We start from the raw sequence: 20,693 nt of genomic DNA, 5'->3' as shown, positions 1-20,693 counted from the left end.
TAACAGCAATCCCAAACAGAGCCTTAATCTTACTTTCTTAACAGTAGTGTAAATAAAAAACTAACATTTTTCCATACGTACATGATCCATACATACATACACTGAATTTTAAAAACTAATATTTTTCATTAAAATCAACTTTAATATTAACAATAATGTAAATTTTATATTATTGTATATTATGATTGCAAGGCATTCTGACTTTAATTATGCATTTTTTATCTTTTTAAATTGAGTATGTCAATTGTAAGTTAATAGTGAACTCAGTAACAATAAAGAGCAGTACAGATAGTTTATTTAAATAAAATTCATGATTTTGGTCAACTCTGTATTCAACATGTATGTTAATTTTTAGCTTTTTATTTATAAACTTACTAACGACATTTTACAAATTAAGTTTAATCATTTCGTTTTAAACGTACACTTACTATCCTGTTTATATTCATTTATTAAATATAAAATAACGGGTAAGAAAAATATAATATAATAATAGTTGATGGGATATTCACTCCTAAAAGTGAGGAAACATTCGAAACTTTTAATGTTATAGAGGGGGACATGAAACTTGTTGGAGGGAAATATTATCTCTATTTCTTCAAAATTTGACTCAAGAGCCTATATAAGGATATTGTTGGAATTGTTCTAAAAACATTATAATTGTATGGTGTATAAAAAAAATTCTAGAAAATGACCCGTGCCTCGCACGAGTTATTATGCTAGTTTACCTAAGAGTTGAAAAATTCATAATGTGAAATTAATTTCATTAACATGCTCGTGAGTTTTAACACTTAACAAAAATTAAATCTCTATCTGACCTTCCTCTTTTAATTTCATGAGTCGAGTATCTGGTCAAAATAAAATAGAGAAAGGTGTAACATCAAATGCTCTCTCTGCCTCATTTTTTTTGTCGATCAGTCTAAATCAATCTTTTATTCAATTAGCTAAAATAAAATAATACTTGTCATAACATAAAATTGGGACAATAATTTTACCTTTTACTTACCTTTTTTATTCACTATTTATTTATCAAATTTATCTAACTGAACAATTATCTTGGGACGGAGGAAAATAATAATTATGAACAATTAAACCGGGACGAAAGAGGTATCATTTTAACCATACACTCAACTTCCACAGCCCAAAAATTCAAATTCGTGGGAGGGAATAAACTGAAAGACGTTACAAATCCCAAACTTTTCAAATTCCACAGCCCAATACTCGGATCAATAATATAAATCCGGATCATTGTCAACCAGGATTATTCTACTATTCTACCTTAATCCGGATTGGCATCTACCACACCAGATCCAGATTGGGAGCCAACCAGGAGTAGGAACTTTTCTAAGGCATCAACCATTCTACCTTAATCCGGATTGGCATCCATTACACAAGATCCGGATTGGGGGGCAACCAGGAGCAGGAATTTTTCTGAAGAAACTATTCTACCTTACTCCGGATTGGCATCCATTACACAAGATCCGGATTGGGGGGCAACCAGGAGCATAAATTTTTCTGAAGAAACTATTCTACCTTAATCCGGATTGGCATCCATTACACAAGATCTGGATTGGGGGGCAACCAGGAGCAGGAATTTTTCTGAACTATTCTACCTTAATCCGGATTGGCATCCATTACACCAGATCCGGATTGGGGGGCAACCAGGAGCAGGAATTTTTCTGAAGCAACTATTCTACCTTAATCCGGATTGGTATTCATTACATCTGATCCGGATTGGGGGGCAACAGGAGCAGGAATTTTTTTTACTAAGCCAAATATGCAAGCCTACTCTACTCCCTCATCCAGAAAATCTGCATAAGGGAGTGGGGGGCAAATGATAGGGCATAAGAGACCCGGGCAGGAGTCAACCTGGACTAAAGGGGTCAGGCTCAACCGACCTGCTAAGACCCTCCTCTCCCAGGCCAATCAAACATAGGAGCCCAGGCCCGGGTCTATCCTACTTCCCGGATCCGGATCCGCCTACATACCTGGATCCGGATCGGGGCCAAAACCACGGTGAGGGAGGTCTCAGCAGACGCATCACATCCCACAACCCGCCAAGGAGGGGTACGTGGGCACGTGACTATGACAGCTATCAACAACCAACACACCAGACAAGCACGGCGCGTGTCAGAGGCCGTTAGGACACTCTGGAGGTGGTCCTCCCCTGGACACGTGTAAGCAATCTGCCCAAGCCAGGCGTCCTCCGCTTCCAAGATCCAACGACCCAGATTTAGAGGTAACTACCCCTAAACCCTACCTTGGGGCTATATATACCCCCAAGACTGAAGGGTTTAGGGGTTGGAAAATATTTTTACTCTTGCACTCACACACTCTCATACACTCAAAAAACACACAGCAGCCGTCACATGTAGACACACATACACAGCAGCCTCTAAATTACATAAACATATATACCTTCGTCTTCCCCAAAACCTGTTCTTATTCTCACACCGGAGGCGCCGTGGGAGCCAAACCCCCCTTCCGGTGTTGTTTTGCAGGCGCCCAACCAGCAGCTACACCTCACCCCCGCACAGAAGGTCCAGGAACGCCGCCGGACGGAGCCGCCCGCTCACCGGAGTTATCATCGAGTATCTGGTCAAAATAAAATAGAGAAAGGTGTAACATCAAATGCTCCCTCTGCCTCATTTTTTTTGTCGATCAGTCTAAATCAATCTTTTATTCAATTAGCTAAAATAAAATAATACTTGTCATAACATAAAATTGGGACAATAATTTTACCTTTTACTTACCTTTTTTATTCACTATTTATTTATCAAATTTATCTAACTGAACAATTATCTTGGGACGGAGAAAAATAATAATTATGAACAATTAAACCGGGACGAAAGAGGTATCATTTTAACCACACACTCAACTTCCACAGCCTAAAAATTCAAATTCGTGGGAGGGAATAAACTGAAAGACGTTACAAATCCCAAACTTTTCAAATTCCACAGCCCAATACCCGGATCAATAATATAAATCTGGATCATTGTCAACCAGGATTATTCTACTATTCTACCTTAATCCGGATTGGCATCTACCACACCAGATCCGGATTGGGAGCCAACCAGGAGCAGGAACTTTTCTAAGGCATCAACCATTCTACCTTAATCCGGATTGGCATCCATTACACAAGATCCGGATTGGGGAGCAACCAGGAGCAGGAATTTTTCTGAAGAAACTATTCTACCTTAATCCGGATTGGCATCCATTACACAAGATCCGGATTGGGGGGCAACCAGGAGCAGGAATTTTTCTGAAGAAACTATTCTACCTTAATCCGGATTGGCATCCATTACACAAGATCTGGATTGGGGGGCAACCAGGAGCAGGAATTTTTCTGAACTATTCTACCTTAATCCGGATTGGCATCCATTACACCAGATCCGGATTGGGGGGCAACCAGGAGCAGGAATTTTTCTGAAGCAACTATTCTACCTTAATCCGGATTGGTATTCATTACACCTGATCCGGATTGGGGGGCAACAGGAGCAAGAATTTTTCTTTACTAAGCCAAATATGCAAGCCTACTCTACTCCCTCATCCAGAAAATCTGCATAAGGGAGTGGGGGGCAAATGATAGGGCATAAGAGACCCGGGCAGGAGTCAACCTGGACTAAAGGGGTCAGGCTCAACCGACCTGCTAAGACCCCCCTCTCCCAGGCCAATCAAACATAGGAGCCCAGGCCCGGGTCTATCCTACTTCCCGGATCCGGATCCGCCTGCATACCTGGATCCGGATCGGGGCCAAAACCACGGTGAGGGAGGTCTCAGCAGACGCATCACATCCCACAACCCGCCAAGGAGGGGTACGTGGGCACGTGACTATGACAGCTATCAACAACCAACACACCAGACAAGCACGGCGCGTGTCAGAAGCCGTTAGGACACTCTGGAGGTGGTCCTCCCCTGGACACGTGTAAGCAATCTGCCTAAGCCAGGCGTCCTCCGCTCCCAAGATCCAACGGCCCAGATTTAGAGGTAACTACCCCTAAACCCTACCTTGGGGCTATATATACCCCCAAGACTGAAGGGTTTAGGGGTTGAAAAATATTTTTACTCTTGCACTCACACACTCTCATACACTCAAAAACACACAGCAGCCGTCACATGTAGACACACATACACAGCAGCCTCTAAATTACATAAACATATATACCTTCGTATTCCCCAAAACCTGTTCTTATTCTCACACCGGAGGCGCCGTGGGAGCCAAACCCCCCTTCCGGTGTTGTTTTGCAGGCGCCCAACCAGCAGCTACACCTCACCCCCGCACAGAAGGTCCAGGAACGCCGCCGGACGGAGCCGCCCGCTCACCGGAGTTATCATCGAGTATCTGGTCAATATAAAATAGAGAAAGGTGTAACATCAAATGCTCCCTCCGCCTCATTTTTTTTGTCGATCAGTCTAAATCAATCTTTTATTCAATTAGCTCAAATAAAATAATACTTGTCATAACATAAAATTGGGACAATAATTTTACCTTTTACTTACCTTTTTTATTCACTATTTATTTATCAAATTTATCTAACTGAACAATTATCTTGGGACGGAGGAAAATAATAATTATGAACAATTAAACCGGGACGAAAGAGGTATCATTTTAACCATACACTCAACTTGCTTTTACTTTCATCTCAATTTTACGATGAATGTATATATAAATCTCTTACTCTTATAAAATAAATTTAGTCACATTCAGTAACCTTTATCGGTAATTTTCGTTTCAAGATCAGAAAGAATATAAATTTTTGGTTCATTCAACTTTCATCCTTTATTCCATTATTTTTTAGTTTTAAAAAAAATAAAAATAAAAGATAAATAAAACTATTTCACTTTTTTTTTGTAATCATGCTATCAATTTTTTTAAAAAAATATTAATAAATATAAATTTAACAAAGTAAATTTAACTAAGTTTCAAGTTTCAACTAGGAAAAAAATTTGGTACCACATGTCTATCAATATTTATGACCAATCAAAATTTTACACATGATTTTTTATTACGTATTATATAAACCTGGGAGCAGGGTTGTTAAGTTAAATGTGTAATTTCAATTTTATTTTGAATAAGAAAAATGCGTATTTTTACTAACGCAAAACCCTAGAGTTTGAATTAGGAAATAGCCAGGAAGAAATGAGAAGAAAGATGAAGCTGCTATTCAGTCCTAGCCGTCGATTCGTTGCCACACCATCGTCACTGCTAAGATACATGTGTACAGCGGCAACGGTGGAACAAACGGATACAGCGCCGCTGGCGACTGCGAAGAAAGTGGGAGTTAGAGTGAAAAGAGATGTACTTTACCGTAAATTATCGGCGCCAGGTACATCGAAAGGCTCTGCTTTCGACACATTAAATGGATTTTTCGGACAAGGCGATTTTGCAAACAAATATGAGCTGGATTCTTGTATGCTGCAACTCCGCAGAAATGGAAAACTTAGCCAGGCCCTGGAGGTTTTATTCTCCCCCTTCTTTGAAAGCTTTAAACGCGTGTTAACAATTGTTCTGCACTTTTTAAATTTTGTTACACGTGTTTGCCACTCAATACATATATATGTTTTTTTTTTTGTAGATATCAAAATGAAATTAACAATGTAGATTTTAGTTTTGCAAAGTATTAGAAAGAACAATGTTTCGATCGATTTTTAGTGTTTAAATTATAGACGCCTTAATTTTTATTGCTTAGGTTGTGTGATTTTATTGTGTACTTATAGTAAGAAAAGAGTGACATTTACAGTAGTAATTTTGCTTTGCCTACCTATGATTTCTTTAGGATTTTTTTAAATTCTCTCAACAAGAAAAATTGACACATGTATATTGTAGAATTCGTATTTAGCTCTACCTGGTTGTTGAGCCATATTATTCTCTTGTGTATGGCACATTTATTGTGAAGTACATACTATCATGTTGTAAAAGCCAAACTGAACGTACCACTAGCTAGGGTGTTGTCCTCTGTGCAGAAGCGGAGATATACACAGACCTTACCTTGACTCCTAGTAATAGGTAAACATGTTGTAGTTCTGTTTCTGTGAATACCCCGGGCTTTGAGGAAATTTTAAATTTTAAAGGTTTAACAAAAGTTTAAAGGTTTTTTTGAGAAACTGCAAACTGCATCCTAAAGGTAGAACAGTATATCAGGCACTAAAAAGTATTAAAAGTAACTGGCAAAAAGTTATTTGTGTTTTAAAATGTTTTTTGCTTCTCTTATGAATTGCTTCACCAAAGATTGTTATCCTTGTGACTCTGAAATATCATGATTTTAACATCCTCATCCTAGATCGAAGCGTGTGGGGTAACTTGTTTGGGATAAAAGTGTAAGTCAGGATAGACCCGGAAAAATAATATCTAGCCTTTGGATGTGACTCGGGATGTCACATTGATGTAAAAAAAACCTTTTGAAAGAAATGTTTTTCATAAATATTTCTATATACTGATGTGGCAATCTATGTGACACAGGTGATGGAGTGGATGCAGACCAGAAATATTAAATTTGAACCTGCTGATTATGCAAGACATTTGGATCTGATATCACAGGTCAAGGGAATCTCTGCTGCTGAGAAATATTTCAATGGCCTCCCGGAATCAGCAAAGGATATATCTACTTATGGTGCTCTACTTAGCTGCTACTGCAGAGGAAAATTGACTATCCACGCACTAGATCTATTTGAGGAGATGGATAAATTGCAGTTGCTTTCTTCAGTTGCTTTCAACAATCTCATGTCCTTGTATATGAGACTAGATTTCCCAGAGAAAGTGCCTCCTTTGGTCGAAGAGATGAAGAACAGAAAAATCCCATTGAGCATACTAACCTATAACATCTGGATCACTAGCTATGCTTGTTTGAAAGATATCAAGGCAGCGGAAAGGGTTTTTGAGGAGATAAGGCACAATAATGGAGAGTTACAGTATGATTGGACAACATTTAGCAACCTGGCAATAGCTTATGTTAAGGCTGGACTTTATGAGAAAGCTGAATCAACCCTTAAAACATTAGAGGAAGAAATTGGAAAGATGGGGAAACGATGTGGCCGTCAACCATTCCATTACCTGATAAGCTTGTATGCTGGAACCACTAATCTAGTTAAGGTCCATGAAATCTGGAAGCACCTCAAGTCGACATTTAAAATAACTTGTAACCAGAGTACCCTATCAATGCTCGAGGCACTTGCCAGATTGAACGATGTTGATGGCTATAAGAAGATCTTTGAGGAATGGGAAGCAACTTGTTCGGCTTATGATAAAAGGCTGCCATATCAGGCTATTAGTTTCTATCTAAAGCATGGCATGTCTAAAGAAGCTGAAGAGGTTTTCCACAACGTCTTAAAAGGATATAACAGAAATGCTCATTGGTTATGGAAACGAATGATGCCTTATTATCTGGAAAAACGTCAATTAGATTTTGCTTTAGGATGCCTAGAAACAGCAATAACTCTAGTGAAGAACAATGACTTGTGTCCAACCCCTGGAGATGTTAATAGATTCGCGGAGTATTTTAAGAAAGAGAGCGATGTAAATAATGCGGAAAAGTTTTGCAAGATTTTGAAGAAGGTAGGCCTTCTTGATTGTAAAGCCTACGAGTTATTGCTTGAGACTTATGTAGCTGCTAGTAAAGAGGCACCTGATATGCGCAACAGGATTATGGATGATGAAATCGAAGTTAGCCCCGAACTTGAGGAGCTGCTTCGAAGGGTATGTATTGGGTAGAAAATAGGAGTTGATGCTAAGTTGAGACGTATTCTGTTTCTCTTTAATGGTTGGCTTTGCAAGTAGAAGTTTATGAAAAGCAAGGAATGGAGTGGTCTGTGATTAGCAGAGTTTAGAGCCAAAATTGTAAAAGAAAAATACGATTCTACAATCTGTAACAATTAAAACGAAAAAACTTGCGTGAATCATTAACTACGATTAAAAAGACAAGTAAAATCAGTCAATTGTATTTTTATTTTTGCTTTCGTTAAAGAAAAGAGTTGATCCTGGTTATATCTGGAAAACTGTATTTTTTTGTTGCCTAAAATAATTATCGTATTTTTGCAACAATAAATCAGCTCTGATATTTTTGCAGTTACTTTATATGAAAGTAAAATAGATTGCAAATTGAGAAAACAAATAGTTAATTTCCATAATGACTAATTCGAAAATGATAATTAGTAAACATTTGAAAATTTAAAAAATATTGAAAAAATGAAATAAATATATTATTTGTGAGAAATTGAGACTTTGTAACCAATTTTTTTGGGCGCTTTTTCAATTATGGTCAGTATTATGTAATCTTGCAAGTTTCACTTTTAACTTTAAATTTCGCTTCATTTTATATCCCGGAACAAAATTCTGTTGAAATTGTTAGTTTCACCGGGTGTAAAATCGGGAAAAAAATTATAGTTTAAATACACCTCATAATTTGATGTTATTGAGCTAAAATCGCAAGTTCTAGTAACCAAATCGAAGTTCCAATCAAGTCCTGGCTGATTATAGCCTCAAAATCATCAAAAGAAGTAAAATAAAATAAAAATTAAACTCGATTCTATGATTCTTACTTCGAATTGGGGGTTTGATTTCCGGGTATTTTTCATGAAATTTGATATTACAAATAACTTTTGTTTGTTATCGATTCATGTATTTATTTGTAGGTTTGGACTGGAAAATCGAATAATCCGACGATTTGTTCTTGAAGACCAAAAATTTTCGATTTTACCCCTGATATAAAAGTTAAAAACGGTCAAAGAGTGCAAAACAAAGCGAAATTCAAATTTAAAGATACAACTTCTAAGAAAACAAAATATAGACTCGAATTGAAAAAACGCTCATAAAATGAGTTACAAACTAAGGGCCTGTATGGTAAATCTTATAAGCCAGTTTATTGGCTTAATAACCCCGTCACTACTTATTGACGAGTGTTTGTCGACCAAACTTATAAGTTGAATTTACAACTTATAAGCTGATAAGTTGAATATTAGTAACGACGTATTTTTTCTCAACTTATTTTTTATTTTTGATTTTTTTTATCAGTTTTAGTTTTAAAATATATTTTTTTCAATGTTAATCAAACTTAAAATAATTATATTTAAAAATTATTTATTTTAGTTTATTTAATTAAAAAAATTCTGATTTATAAGTTAAATTATCCGAACACTTTTATAACTTATAGGTATTTATCAATTTATCAATTATCAGTCATTTATTCAATTTAAAATATAAGTTAATTATTTTAAAATTTTCCAAACAGACACTAAATACACACGTTTGCCACTCATATTTTTCACGTTTTTGGGGCCAAACCCGTTATGCTTCTGCTATGTTTATATGATTTTTCTTTTCTCATTTTGGGTCAAAATGCGAAAGTAGAGAAACTTCGCTTTCTCATTTCTTTCTTTAACCACGTTCTCTTTTTTTTTTGTCTCAAATATTATCATAATTTTGTATTTTAAAATTTATATGTATGTATCAAATTATTATATTATATTTTGTTCATCTAAAAAATTTAAAATTTATAACTTATAATTTATTAACATAACAACAATTTAAGAGTAAAATTATTCAAAAACTCACATAAATTATCAATTATAATTTTTATATCACTTATATGATACTTTCGTCTTATAAATTATAAAACAAAAAATCTGTTTATTTCAAAAAATTTAAATGATGGACCCCGACAAAAAGAAAATTGACGGTTAGTTATTTTTTATTTCAATTTTATTTTAGTATGTTTTAATCATATAATTTTATTTAACCCGAGACTTTATACCGACCAAACTAATTATCTTTATTTTTAAATTATCTTTTTTTTTGCTTTATATTCATATATTAAAATTAGGAGAAAATAAATTGAATCGTCCCTCAATCATCGCGGCTTTATTGTTTTGATCCATGACATAAAGATTTCGTATTTTAGGTAATTTAATTTTCAATTTTTCTGATCCAAGTTCTTCCGTTAGTAAATCTATAACCGAAGTTAATTTTTGTTAACGTGACACGCGCCTCTTCATAAGTTTTTAAATTATTCAGAAAATAAGAGTTTCGTTCAAAGATGGTAATGAGCTTCAAATTACAAGTTCTAGTAACCAAACTTTTCAAGGTGTTTAATGATTTTTTTGAGGTGTTTTAGACTTTCCCAAATTATTCTCGATTAAAATTTTTTGATGACCGGATTTTTCCGAGCAAGATTTTGACAGGTGTTAGAATCTTTTTAACAGAGGGATTTAATTGAAAAAAAATTAAAAGTTAAATGACATGAGAAACAGAATCTTTAGTTTAGACACAAATAATAAAATAACAGTAGTTGAGGGACAAATCAATTTATTTTTTTAAAAATTATTAATTCATGTAATTTGTAATTTATATTTTAATTTTATCAAATAATTATAACCTATAAATTATGATTTATCAAATATATTATTAACTTAAATATGTAAAATTATTGAAACACCTAAATAATTTATAAAATTACGATATTTATATCACATATTTCAGGTTTAAATTATAAGTTATATATTTTTAAAAAAATCGTTATTTTGTATTAAAATATATCAGATTTTTTGTTAAACAGGACAGGTGCTGTTTGATTCACCCCTCAAGGTCACTCACCAGTCACCACCGGTGCAAAACCCTAGCTAATGAGATAAATGACAATGACAAATCCTAGCCATCGATTGATTAGATACCTGTGCACGGCGGTGAGAAAGGCACATTTAGCTCCGGCGAGCACTAAAAGTGATGTTTTATATAATAGATTATCGGCGTTAGGAAAAACTGGAGGTTCGGCAATTGATACTTTAAATCAGTACTTTAGTGAGGGTTATTACGCTAGGAAGTATCAACTTGATTCTTGTATTTGGCAGCTCCGTAAATTTGGTAAAGCCACCCACGCTCTTCAGGTTTGTGTTCTTTACTTTTGTTTTGTTGCGAAATGTGTTTGAGTTTGTGTTTCCATGAATTGTTCTTTTGTGTAGTTTATTTGATAGTGCATTTTTTGTTAGGAATGTGACAATATTTACAGTCCGGTTAGTAAGAAATAATGGAATGAGGTAGTATGTGGAATGGGAAATTGGTTGGTGTTTTTTTAGAATAAGGTTTATGAATGATATGGATGTAGTGATTAGGAACATTTTTGAATTAGGGGGAGTAAGTGCTAAATGGATTTAAGGAGTGGAAATTATTGGTGTTAGCTTAAAAAGTAGTACAAATTCATTTCGTTGTTTTAATTTGTTCCTTCCACCCAACCAAGTGTTATACTGGTAATTGCTGTCTGAGTTAGTTTTGTGTTGTTTTGTTATGATAGTTTGAGCCTCTTTAACTTGTTTATATCTGGTGCTTAATATTATGTCACAACTCACAAGATTAAGCTAGTTGTCCTACAGTTTTTTCAGTTCTTGATTTTACATGTCTTATTTGTTGCAATTCTAGCTTTCCAAGTATTTTATGCGGAGGATTCTTCAGTTTTGGAATCATTGTACTGTGGCTTGTGCATAGTATGTGGTGAATGCTCGACAACCATTTTCCTATCATTTTGATCTGTTTGAAGAGTGGATATTCTCCTACAATTACTGTCCTTGTAAAACAGAAAAGTTATTATTTTTATCAGATTTGTATTGGGAAATTGATGTTGCAACCTATGTGACACAGGTGATGGAGTGGATGCAGATGAGAAACATTAAATTTCACCCTACTGATCATGCTAAATTCTTGGATCTTGTATCCAAAGTTAAAGGAATCTCTGCTGCTGAAAATTATTTTAACGGTCTTCCGGAATCATCAAAGGAAAAATCTACTTATGGAGCACTACTTAACTGCTATTGCAGAGAAAAATTGACTGACAAAGCGCAAACTTTATTCGAGAAGATGGATAAACTGCGTTTTGTTTCTTCATTGGCTTTTAATAATCTTATGTCCCTGTATATGAGACGAGGTATGCCAGAGGCGGTGATTCCTCTGGTGCAAGAGATGAAGAACAGGAACATCCCTCTTAGTGTACACACTTATAACATCTGGATGACTAGCTATTCTCAAATGAATGATATTGAGGGTGTAGAAAGAGTTTTCGAGGAGATGAATGTAAACAATGGAGAGGAGCAGTACAATTGGACAGCATATAGTAACCTGGCGGCAGCTTATGTCAAGGCTGGACATAAAGAAAAAGCTGAATCAGCCCTAAAAAAATTGGAGGCAGAAACTAGAGAGATGGGACAACGCTGTGACCGTGAACCTTTCCATTACCTGATAAGCTTGTATGCTGGAACATCTAATCTTGTTGAGGTGCATAGGATCTGGAAGAACCTAAAGTCTTCATTTAGAGTAACCATTAATGTAAGTACTCTTATTATGGTCCAGTCTCTTTCCAGATTGGACGACATTGAAGGCTTTAAGAAAATTTTTCAGGAGTGGGAATCAAATTGTTCCAGTTATGATATAAGGATCGCAAAAGCAGCTATGTTGCTATACGTAAAGCATGGCTTGATCAGAGAAGCTGAAGATGTCTTTGACAACATCATGAAGAGATGCAAAGGACCTTTCTACGTGCACTGCAAACCCTTAATCTTATACTATTTGGATAAGAAGCAAGTAGATTTGGCTTTAAGACGCCTCGAAGCAGCTATGTCCGAAGTCAAGGACAACGAATGGCATGAAATTTATGAGGATGTGAACAGATTTGTTATGGAGTATTTTAAGAAAGAGAGGGATGTAAACGGTGCTGAAAAGTGTTGCAAGATTCTGAAGAGGGTAAAGCCTCTTGGTTCTGAGGCATACAAGTTATTGCTGGAGACTTATGTAGCTTCCAGTAAGACTGCACCCGAAATGCGCCATAGGATTATCAATGATGGGATTGAGATTAGCGTGGAACTTGAGGAGTTGCTTGGTAGGGTCTGTCCTGGGTAGCCGTTTTGTTTTTATTCTTAATGTGCCTTGTATAAAGCCTAGTTCAATAAGTATAAATGCGCAATTTGATGAAACAGATGAAGAGATGAACTGCATATGACACTTCCTGTTATATCTTTATAGTTTTTCATCTTACTTTGTCCTCTCCTTTGGCATTGCGAAGGACCTTGGAGTACTTGTGTTTACTGTATGTAGAGTATGAATTAGTAACCACTCTACTAACTGGGAAAACCAAATTAGTTATTCCTTTTTTTTTCTTTTCCTTGTTAAACACGCCCACACACCCATCTTGTGTTTGACAATGTTAGAATTCTTGACATCGTGTAAAGGAGTGGATGTTGCATGCTGCAGGTAAAGAAGTTGATGGAGAAGCATGACAATATGATTCTCCAGGTGACTATGCAAAGCATCTGGATCTGATATCAATAGTAAAAAATCCGCTGCTGCGACAATTATCTAACTGGCCGCCCACCATCAGCAATGAATAAATCTTATGGGGCTCTAGCTAAACTATTATTGTAAAGAAAAAACTGATTTAGAAAGCACAAGAAAGCCTTGAGAAATTGCATGAAATTGAATTGCCACTCCATTGGCTCAAACAACTGATATTATCATGTTATATATTTGGCTACACCTTCCAGAAAAAGTGTCTTCTCCGGTCCAGGAGATGAAAAACGAGAGCATATCTCTGGATATGATTTCACACAACATCCCGGATGGCTAGGCAGCTAAATATTATTGTTTAATAATATGGAGGAGGAGGTGCAAAGTGTGTGTGGAGGAGATGATCCAAAACAACGTAGAGCAACAGTGTAACTAACACACTTGGCTTCGGCTTTGTGTCCTAAGGCTGGACTTCGCAAATGAGCGTTTAGAGGAAGAAATCTGAAAGACGTGATCGCCAACCATTATCGATGATGGAATTGGAATGAGCTCTGAACTTGAGGACTTTGCTTGATTGGATTTAATTTGAATAGATGACAAGCACAGTTGTATAGCCCTTTCGTTGTCTTGGAGTTGCACGCAAAATGGATGACGAATTGAGCATATTTTGGCATAGCAGTTCATTTTTCAACATCTACTATAAACTCTCTTCAGGGTGACCTTTGCAAGTCATGTTTCACATAACTTTCTGTCACTGTAGCTACATATGGAAATAACAACAGGAGGTGAGAAAATTTACATGACTGCTGCAATTTTACATATATGAGCATGGAGTGTAACTTCTATTGCCATCTCGAAAATACGGGTCATGGAGAATATCATCTCTCATATTTAGTGGAAAAGAAAAAAAAACTGGTCGGTTAGATGCGTGAATTAGAAAATTGGACAAGTGCTGGTGAAGTTTCATTTTCTCTCCTTCGGTACACAAATCCGCTGAAATGAGTTGTACAAGTAGTTTATCTTTGAGTTTGTGAAGGTATGAAACAGAATAAACAGATATTTTCAACACAAGCACAAAGGCCTCAGGCCAAAGCTAAAACCCCCTGCTACTGCAACTTTTTCATGTTTCTTCATCCCGGACAAATTCAGTAGGAGAATGGAAAAAGATTCTGGCCGAATGCTTTGTCAGATTAATATGTGTAATTTACAAGTCTAAGGTGTCGAAAACCCACGGAACATCAAAGTTATATCCTGTGTTTCAGCGTGACACTAATGATACCTATAGGGGATTTAGGTCGATAGTGCTCATCTGTATCAACCTCTTCAATTTCCTGAACGATGCAGTGATAAAATGTAAATATTAGTAACATTGCCATATATTGCAATGTAAGTGAAGATAAAGCACAATACTGATCCAATACCCAAACACTAAACAACTAAGCTCAATGTAATTGACAAAAATCATGGCTATTAAAAAGATAAAATCTTTCATATATAGATACACAATTTTACGTTAAAATTCTTAAAATTCTTTTAAATGGTTAAAACATCAAAATGCAGACTCGAAGTGAGTCACTACTTCTGGGACTTTAGTTCCACGTGGCATGTATACAGTATGAAAATGACTGAAGATCAATCAAGCAAGTACAAGGTAGAATACTGACAAGTAGCAACTCACTGATTCTTGTGATATTTTTTTAAATAGATTTAATTAACTTTTCATCCTAAATCGTTAAGAATTTAAATTCAAGACTAAGAAAAGTCTACCACAAACTGGTTAATGGTACCCAGTCCCACATGTTCAGCAGATAACCATGTTTGAACTCCACATAACTGAATCTTAACTCCCACAATGATGACTACTAGAAGTGTTCTACAATGCTATACATCTAACTGAATTAAGTTGTAATATTCGGAAGGGGTGACATGTTCCCTACAAAACAACAAAGCAAACATCCACATTGCCGAAGGGAAGAAAGGAATAAAAAAAGGATTGTATTGTAATGATAACCTGCACAACATCTTCACCCTTGATAACTCGCCCAAAAACATTGAGCTTCTCATTAAGATCCGGGATTGGAGCAGTTGTAATAAATAGTTCGAATCCTTCTTTGTCATGTTTTACCTTTGAAGTCCCAAGCATAAAAGCCTCGTGCTTTAGTCTAGACAAATGTCAAATGATAGAAACAAAGCATGAAATCAAAACCATCAGGACTCCTCAATACTATTTTAAAAATTATGCAAACGTATACGGAGGGTAAACCTTTCATCAAGATGACCGTAATGCTTTCCTTTTGACGTCCAGTCTTCTGTAACTCCACTTTCAAAGTCACCTCCTTGAATTACAAAATTTTTAATTACACGATTAAATGACATTCCTTTGAAGTGCCCCATTTGGCTGTCAAAAAAATTAGGCACTATGTCAAACATGATAACTCAGAGTTGCTTGCATCATGCACAAATTATAGAGATATCTTAAAAGATATGTAATTATCTATGCTTGCCTTTACAAAGCTATATATGTCAGACCGCCGGATTTACATTACAATGTACCACCAAAAGATCACATTATATTCCACAGACCCCGGCTTTTGTTACAATTTCAAATTTAACTAGTAAACAAAATACAGAGATAAATTATAGAATATGTAATTATCTTGCTTGCCCTTGTAACGCTATGTTTGTCAGACCGCCGTATTTACATTACAATGAACCACCGAAAGATCACATTATATTCTAGAGACCCCCGGCTCCTAAATTTTGGTACACTTTAAAATGTAAATAGTACACAAAATACAAAGATATCATAAAAGAAATGGAATTATTTATGCTTGCCCTTGTAATGCTATATTTTTCAGACCGCCAGATTTACATTACAATGAACCACCGAATGATCACATAATTTTCTACAGACCCTGGCTTCCTAAATTTTGTTACACTACTATATGCAACTACTGTATGTTATAAACAATGTTACAAACCTCAAAGGATGTTAAACAAAAGAGACATTTTGGCAAGCTATATGAAAGAGTGAAATATAAAACTAATGGTGTACAGAATATGCAGTACTCTAAGCAAGCTCTTAAAAACTTAGTAGGCCCTTAAGAATATTTTAATTACTGAATCTAACCAATTTAAAATATAAGTGATAAAACCATTTGTAAAAAAAAATACAGATTTATGAAAACAAGAACTTGGCTGCATATTACCTCACAAACACGACATACTAAGTGATAAATCCTAACTTGTATTTGGTGATTAGTGATTACATATTGGTGTACTTCTGAAGCAGAACATGTTAAATTAATAATAACTAATTTCATGATAACAAAATGGAGATACCTAAAGTCAATACGTCAACAATTTATACTACACTGGATAGAAATCGATGCATATAAACTGGAGCTCAACACTTACCATGACTCAATAAATTCATCAACAACTCCAGGAGAACCTTCCTTGTAAAGTTCCACAGTTATTGAACCTTTTGAGGTGTTGAAAATCTAATTTTAAAAAATATTAATGGATTAAATTAAATAGATAAAAAATAGATTAAAAAAAACTTTATTCAGAACAAGTAGTGTTTAATAACATATCAGCTGACATATACAGAATCTTTAAATTTTTATTCAGTTTAAAGTATAAAGAATTGAAAAAATACACATCAAACGTTAAACTTACCAAACACTACCAGATTTTTAGAACAGAAAACATATATACTGACAAACTTACAGCAAATCTGGGAACATCAGAACTTGAACCAACAAAAGCATCTTCATGCTGCAACATAGAAAAAAAAAATTAGGCAGAAGTCAAATACTACAAATCATTATTAACCAACAATACAAGATAGATAATAGGCATCGGCATGTTAATAGAATGAGAAAATTCCATGTATTGGGATTCTGGGAACAACGAACAAAAACTATTTCCGCTTGAAATATTGAATGTCACATAGGCAACTTATAGAACAGTTGGGAACCTATCTATAGTAAATAAGCAGAAGACAACAATTAGAAAGTTAAGAACGCATACCACCAGATTTGGTAAGCCATCCTCTGAGTGAGGCGTCGACCTAGAAAAAATTTGGCATGTAAAAATCTTATCTGATAAAAAATTATAATAAGAAGTCTTAGCAGTTATACTCTAACCAGATAATGTATTTAAAGTATTGCTACAAAATGTATGCGAGGCTTAAAAGAAATTACTACAAAATGAATGTAAGGCTGTGTCCGTGTGGGTGTGAGTAAGCGGTGAGTGTTCAGTCTAATGGGGTTCCTCGGTAATTACATACGTTGTTTCCGGTATTTAAACATAAGCTTGGAGTTGCATATGGGTATTTGATAGGTCAATTTAGAGCATCTCCAAGAGGCTCTTAGTAGGCTCTTAAATTAATAAAAATAATGTGACTCTCCAACAATACTCTTTATTTTGCCTCCTAAGTTTTATTTTATTCATATTTCATATTATGCATGACAAATGTTTGAAATGAAACATGTGCATATGAATATTTTATTAATAAAAAGTCAAGAGCTATCTAGTGGCTCTTAAAAGAGAGGAGAGAGAAGAGGCTCTTGAGGTTTTTAAGAGCCACTAGCAGCTTGTTAGAGCTTGGTTTTGACATGCGCTTTATATTTTGGTTTAAGAGCTTGTTTGAAGAGCCTATTGGAGATGCTCTTATACGGTCCTGGTGCATTAGGTTGGAAGGAAGGGGGTGTCGGGTTTAAGTACTTAACACAGTGAAATGATAATTTACATAAATAACAATAGGTGAGACAATGAAAGTAACATAAATTTTCATGACCCAGAACAGATAGAACCAGCAGCATGGATAGTGGATACACGTTTAACTGGAACGTGATGAACCAGGTAGCTTTTCTAAAATTTTCATAAGCATGCTGTTTTCCAGGAAGTAGTTATCTACAGAAAACATACTAGTCTACACAAACTATATTATTAAGAGCTGGGAATAGCAGCATCCCACGGATTGGGAACATTGTACAGATGCAATTGCCAAATCTCATGCTTTGTTCTTCAGCCATATTTTAAACTCAACAATGAAATTGCACAAACCTTCGAGTCCAGTGTCTGAACGTTGCAAACATAAAAAACACCATCACAAGGACAATTAGACCATAGAGCAGAAGTGTAGTGACACTAATACGACTGGGTACTTTCTTCTTTTTGCTCTGTTGCAGCAGAGCTTGAGGTTTAATTCTAGCCATGAAGCTTGTAAGCTTAAACAGTTAGCGCCAAAAAGTGAAGATGCCACGTGTGAGCCTGAGATATAATCATGTCGCCATGTTAAAGTCAATATCTAAATTAAAAAAAAAACACATAAATCAAAATTACATTAACGCCATAGACTTACACAAAGGTAAACCATTAAATATTTCTCAATCTAAAAAAAAATAACAATACATAGAACACTAGTCATTTTTTTTCTAAAAAGAACACAACTGCAGTTCCGTCTATCAAAGAAAATGCATCTAATCCAGATATTACATCTTCTTAAGCTAAAGATAAATGAAAAGAACTAGCTGTTTCCACCTAAGGATCAATGACGGAGATGAGACCAGAGACCTCTAACTATAAGTTAAAATATTTTAAGTTGTTTTTGACACAACGCTGCTGCAAGAATTCTTGAACTATACCCATAATAGAGGACCTTAGATACTACAGGTCTATAACCAAATCCACATATTGAAAGGTTTAACATACGAATGCAGATTTCAAAGACTAGTTCCCTTACAAGCATGGCTATAGACTCATGACCCTTCTTGACAACAAAACTTGGAATGACTAAAGATCTACTCAAAAATCAAATCAATTATCAACCTTTATACATTATCAAATAAAACAAAAAATTCTAAAACAAGTATGAAGTGGAACACCTCAAGACTTCAAGAACATTTAAGCTAGAATATTAGATAACATCAATAAATTACACTCTTGTTAAATAAATAACATATACATAAACACAAAATCATTTAATTACAATATTTGAGATATCAATTCTCAAAACTCAATCCATATTATTATTCCATATAATTATGTACCAAGGAAGTAGAAAAAACAAACAAATTTAACCGTAATTCCACTCGGTGCAGGCATGTAAGCGAGCATTTTTTTGAGTTTGTAGTATTCAATTATAATTGGAGCATACTAAGTGACCCTGTATGATAGTCTAATAGTCTCGCATCAAGCAAACTTTAAACTAAAATAGATCTTATCTTATTCAAAACAAAAAAAGAAGAAGAAAGTGTGAGGGTAAAATTAGGATCCTAAAAACAACAGCAAATAAGTAAATCGAGAGTGAAACTAGAAGTTGTAAATCAAAGTAAATCGAATCTAAGAACTCAAATGAATATTAAAATAAAAAGAAATTAAATTACAAAAACAGACCTAAAAATATTGCAGATTTGGAGAAAAGACAGAAGGTTGGGGAGATGAAGATGAAGCTGAGTGGTACGATAGAAGCAGCTTCTTCCCCGGGCAGGGCCTTGTTGTGTTGTGTTGTGTTGTGTTGTTTTGTTTACTTTTACTATGTTGTCTTGTCCCGTTGCTTCCTGGAACTATTTTTATGTGACAGTCAGTTCGGTCGTCTGTCTAATGTTGAAAACTAACTTTACTGGGCCATTCGGCTGTCACTGATTTAACTCACCCAACCTGTCACGCTAGTGTTGTTAGCGTGCCTCATTTTCTCTGACAAAACAAATCTCAAATTGTCTTTCTTATTAGAAATATATTATATATATTATATATAAGATGAATATGGGAGAGAAGACATCATATAAAATTGTATTCTATTCAAGTGTGTATCTTACAAGATGAGACTTAAGTCCTATTTATAGGCTCACTAGAACATAGGTAGAGAAATCCAAATGCCAAATACATGTACTTGAAAAGGCAAAAGTCAAGAGTTATGATTTTGGAACGTCAAGAAGTTGTTCTAGAGTATTCTAAAGACATCCATATTCTAATACTCCCCCTTGGATGTCCAATTTTCAATAAGCGTGCCTCGTTAAAATCTTTCTAGAAAAAAACCCATTGGGAAAAAAATCCTAGTAAAGGAAAAAGAGTTCATCGATTTTGAAAAGTTTATTTCAAGTTCTTAAGTCGACGCATGCCAATCTTATATACCAAGCTTTCAAAAACTGATGGGGGTAGTGACTTCGTGAATAGATCTGCAAGGTTGTCTCTTGAGCGTATCTGTTGGACTTCAATTTCTCCATTCTCTTGAAGGTCATGTGTGAAGAAAAACTTGGGCGAAATATGTTTAGTATTATCACCTTTGATATAACCTTTCTTTAGTTGCTCGATGCATGCTGCATTGTCTTTGAACATTACTGTTGGTGTCTTGTCATGATACATGCCACATGACTCCCGAATATGTTGACATATTGATCTCAACCAGACACATTCTCGACTAGCTTCA

At 35.2% G+C, this 20,693-nt stretch overlaps 3 protein-coding genes across 5 annotated transcripts; 2 read left to right on the top strand and 1 right to left on the bottom strand.

Annotated features, from left to right (window-relative positions):
• Window positions 1-303: 303 nt before the first annotated feature.
• LOC141708586 (pentatricopeptide repeat-containing protein At4g01990, mitochondrial-like) lies at window positions 304-7,929 on the top strand. Of its 2 annotated transcripts, none has more exons than XM_074512288.1 (3): window positions 304-4,363; window positions 5,121-5,455; window positions 6,458-7,929. In XM_074512288.1, exons 2-3 carry the CDS (start codon window positions 5,138-5,140, stop codon window positions 7,703-7,705), a joined length of 1,566 nt encoding a protein of 521 aa, XP_074368389.1. In that variant the 5' UTR covers window positions 304-4,363; window positions 5,121-5,137; the 3' UTR covers window positions 7,706-7,929. The 2 variants fall into 2 exon arrangements, with proteins under 2 accessions (XP_074368389.1, XP_074368388.1); XM_074512287.1 differs by having other exon boundaries at window positions 305-4,363; window positions 5,109-5,455.
• A 2,615-nt stretch (window positions 7,930-10,544) lies between these two features.
• Window positions 10,545-13,084, top strand: LOC141708585 (pentatricopeptide repeat-containing protein At1g02370, mitochondrial-like). Of its 2 annotated transcripts, XM_074512286.1 has the most exons (3): window positions 10,545-10,872; window positions 11,621-12,301; window positions 12,374-13,084. In XM_074512286.1, the coding sequence occupies exons 1-3, from the start codon at window positions 10,621-10,623 to the stop codon at window positions 12,869-12,871; spliced, it is 1,431 nt and encodes a 476-aa protein (XP_074368387.1). In that variant the 5' UTR covers window positions 10,545-10,620; the 3' UTR covers window positions 12,872-13,084. The 2 variants fall into 2 exon arrangements, with proteins under 2 accessions (XP_074368387.1, XP_074368386.1); XM_074512285.1 differs by having other exon boundaries at window positions 11,621-13,084.
• Window positions 13,085-14,205: 1,121 nt separating this feature from the next.
• LOC141708584 (peptidyl-prolyl cis-trans isomerase CYP21-4) lies at window positions 14,206-19,837 on the bottom strand. The gene is made up of 8 exons (XM_074512283.1): window positions 19,661-19,837; window positions 18,329-18,535; window positions 17,291-17,330; window positions 16,988-17,035; window positions 16,673-16,758; window positions 15,519-15,653; window positions 15,267-15,417; window positions 14,206-14,586 (listed from the first exon to the last, which is right to left on the bottom strand). The coding sequence occupies exons 2-8, from the start codon at window positions 18,478-18,480 to the stop codon at window positions 14,500-14,502; spliced, it is 699 nt and encodes a 232-aa protein (XP_074368384.1). The 5' UTR covers window positions 18,481-18,535; window positions 19,661-19,837; the 3' UTR covers window positions 14,206-14,499.
• Window positions 19,838-20,693: the final 856 nt, after the last annotated feature.

This window comes from Apium graveolens, chromosome 2, assembly GCF_009905375.1.
Source record: "Apium graveolens cultivar Ventura chromosome 2, ASM990537v1, whole genome shotgun sequence".
Lineage (NCBI taxonomy): Eukaryota > Viridiplantae > Streptophyta > Magnoliopsida > Apiales > Apiaceae > Apium > Apium graveolens.
Note: the sequence above shows the minus strand (reverse complement) of the source record. Positions and strands in the feature narration are given on the sequence as shown.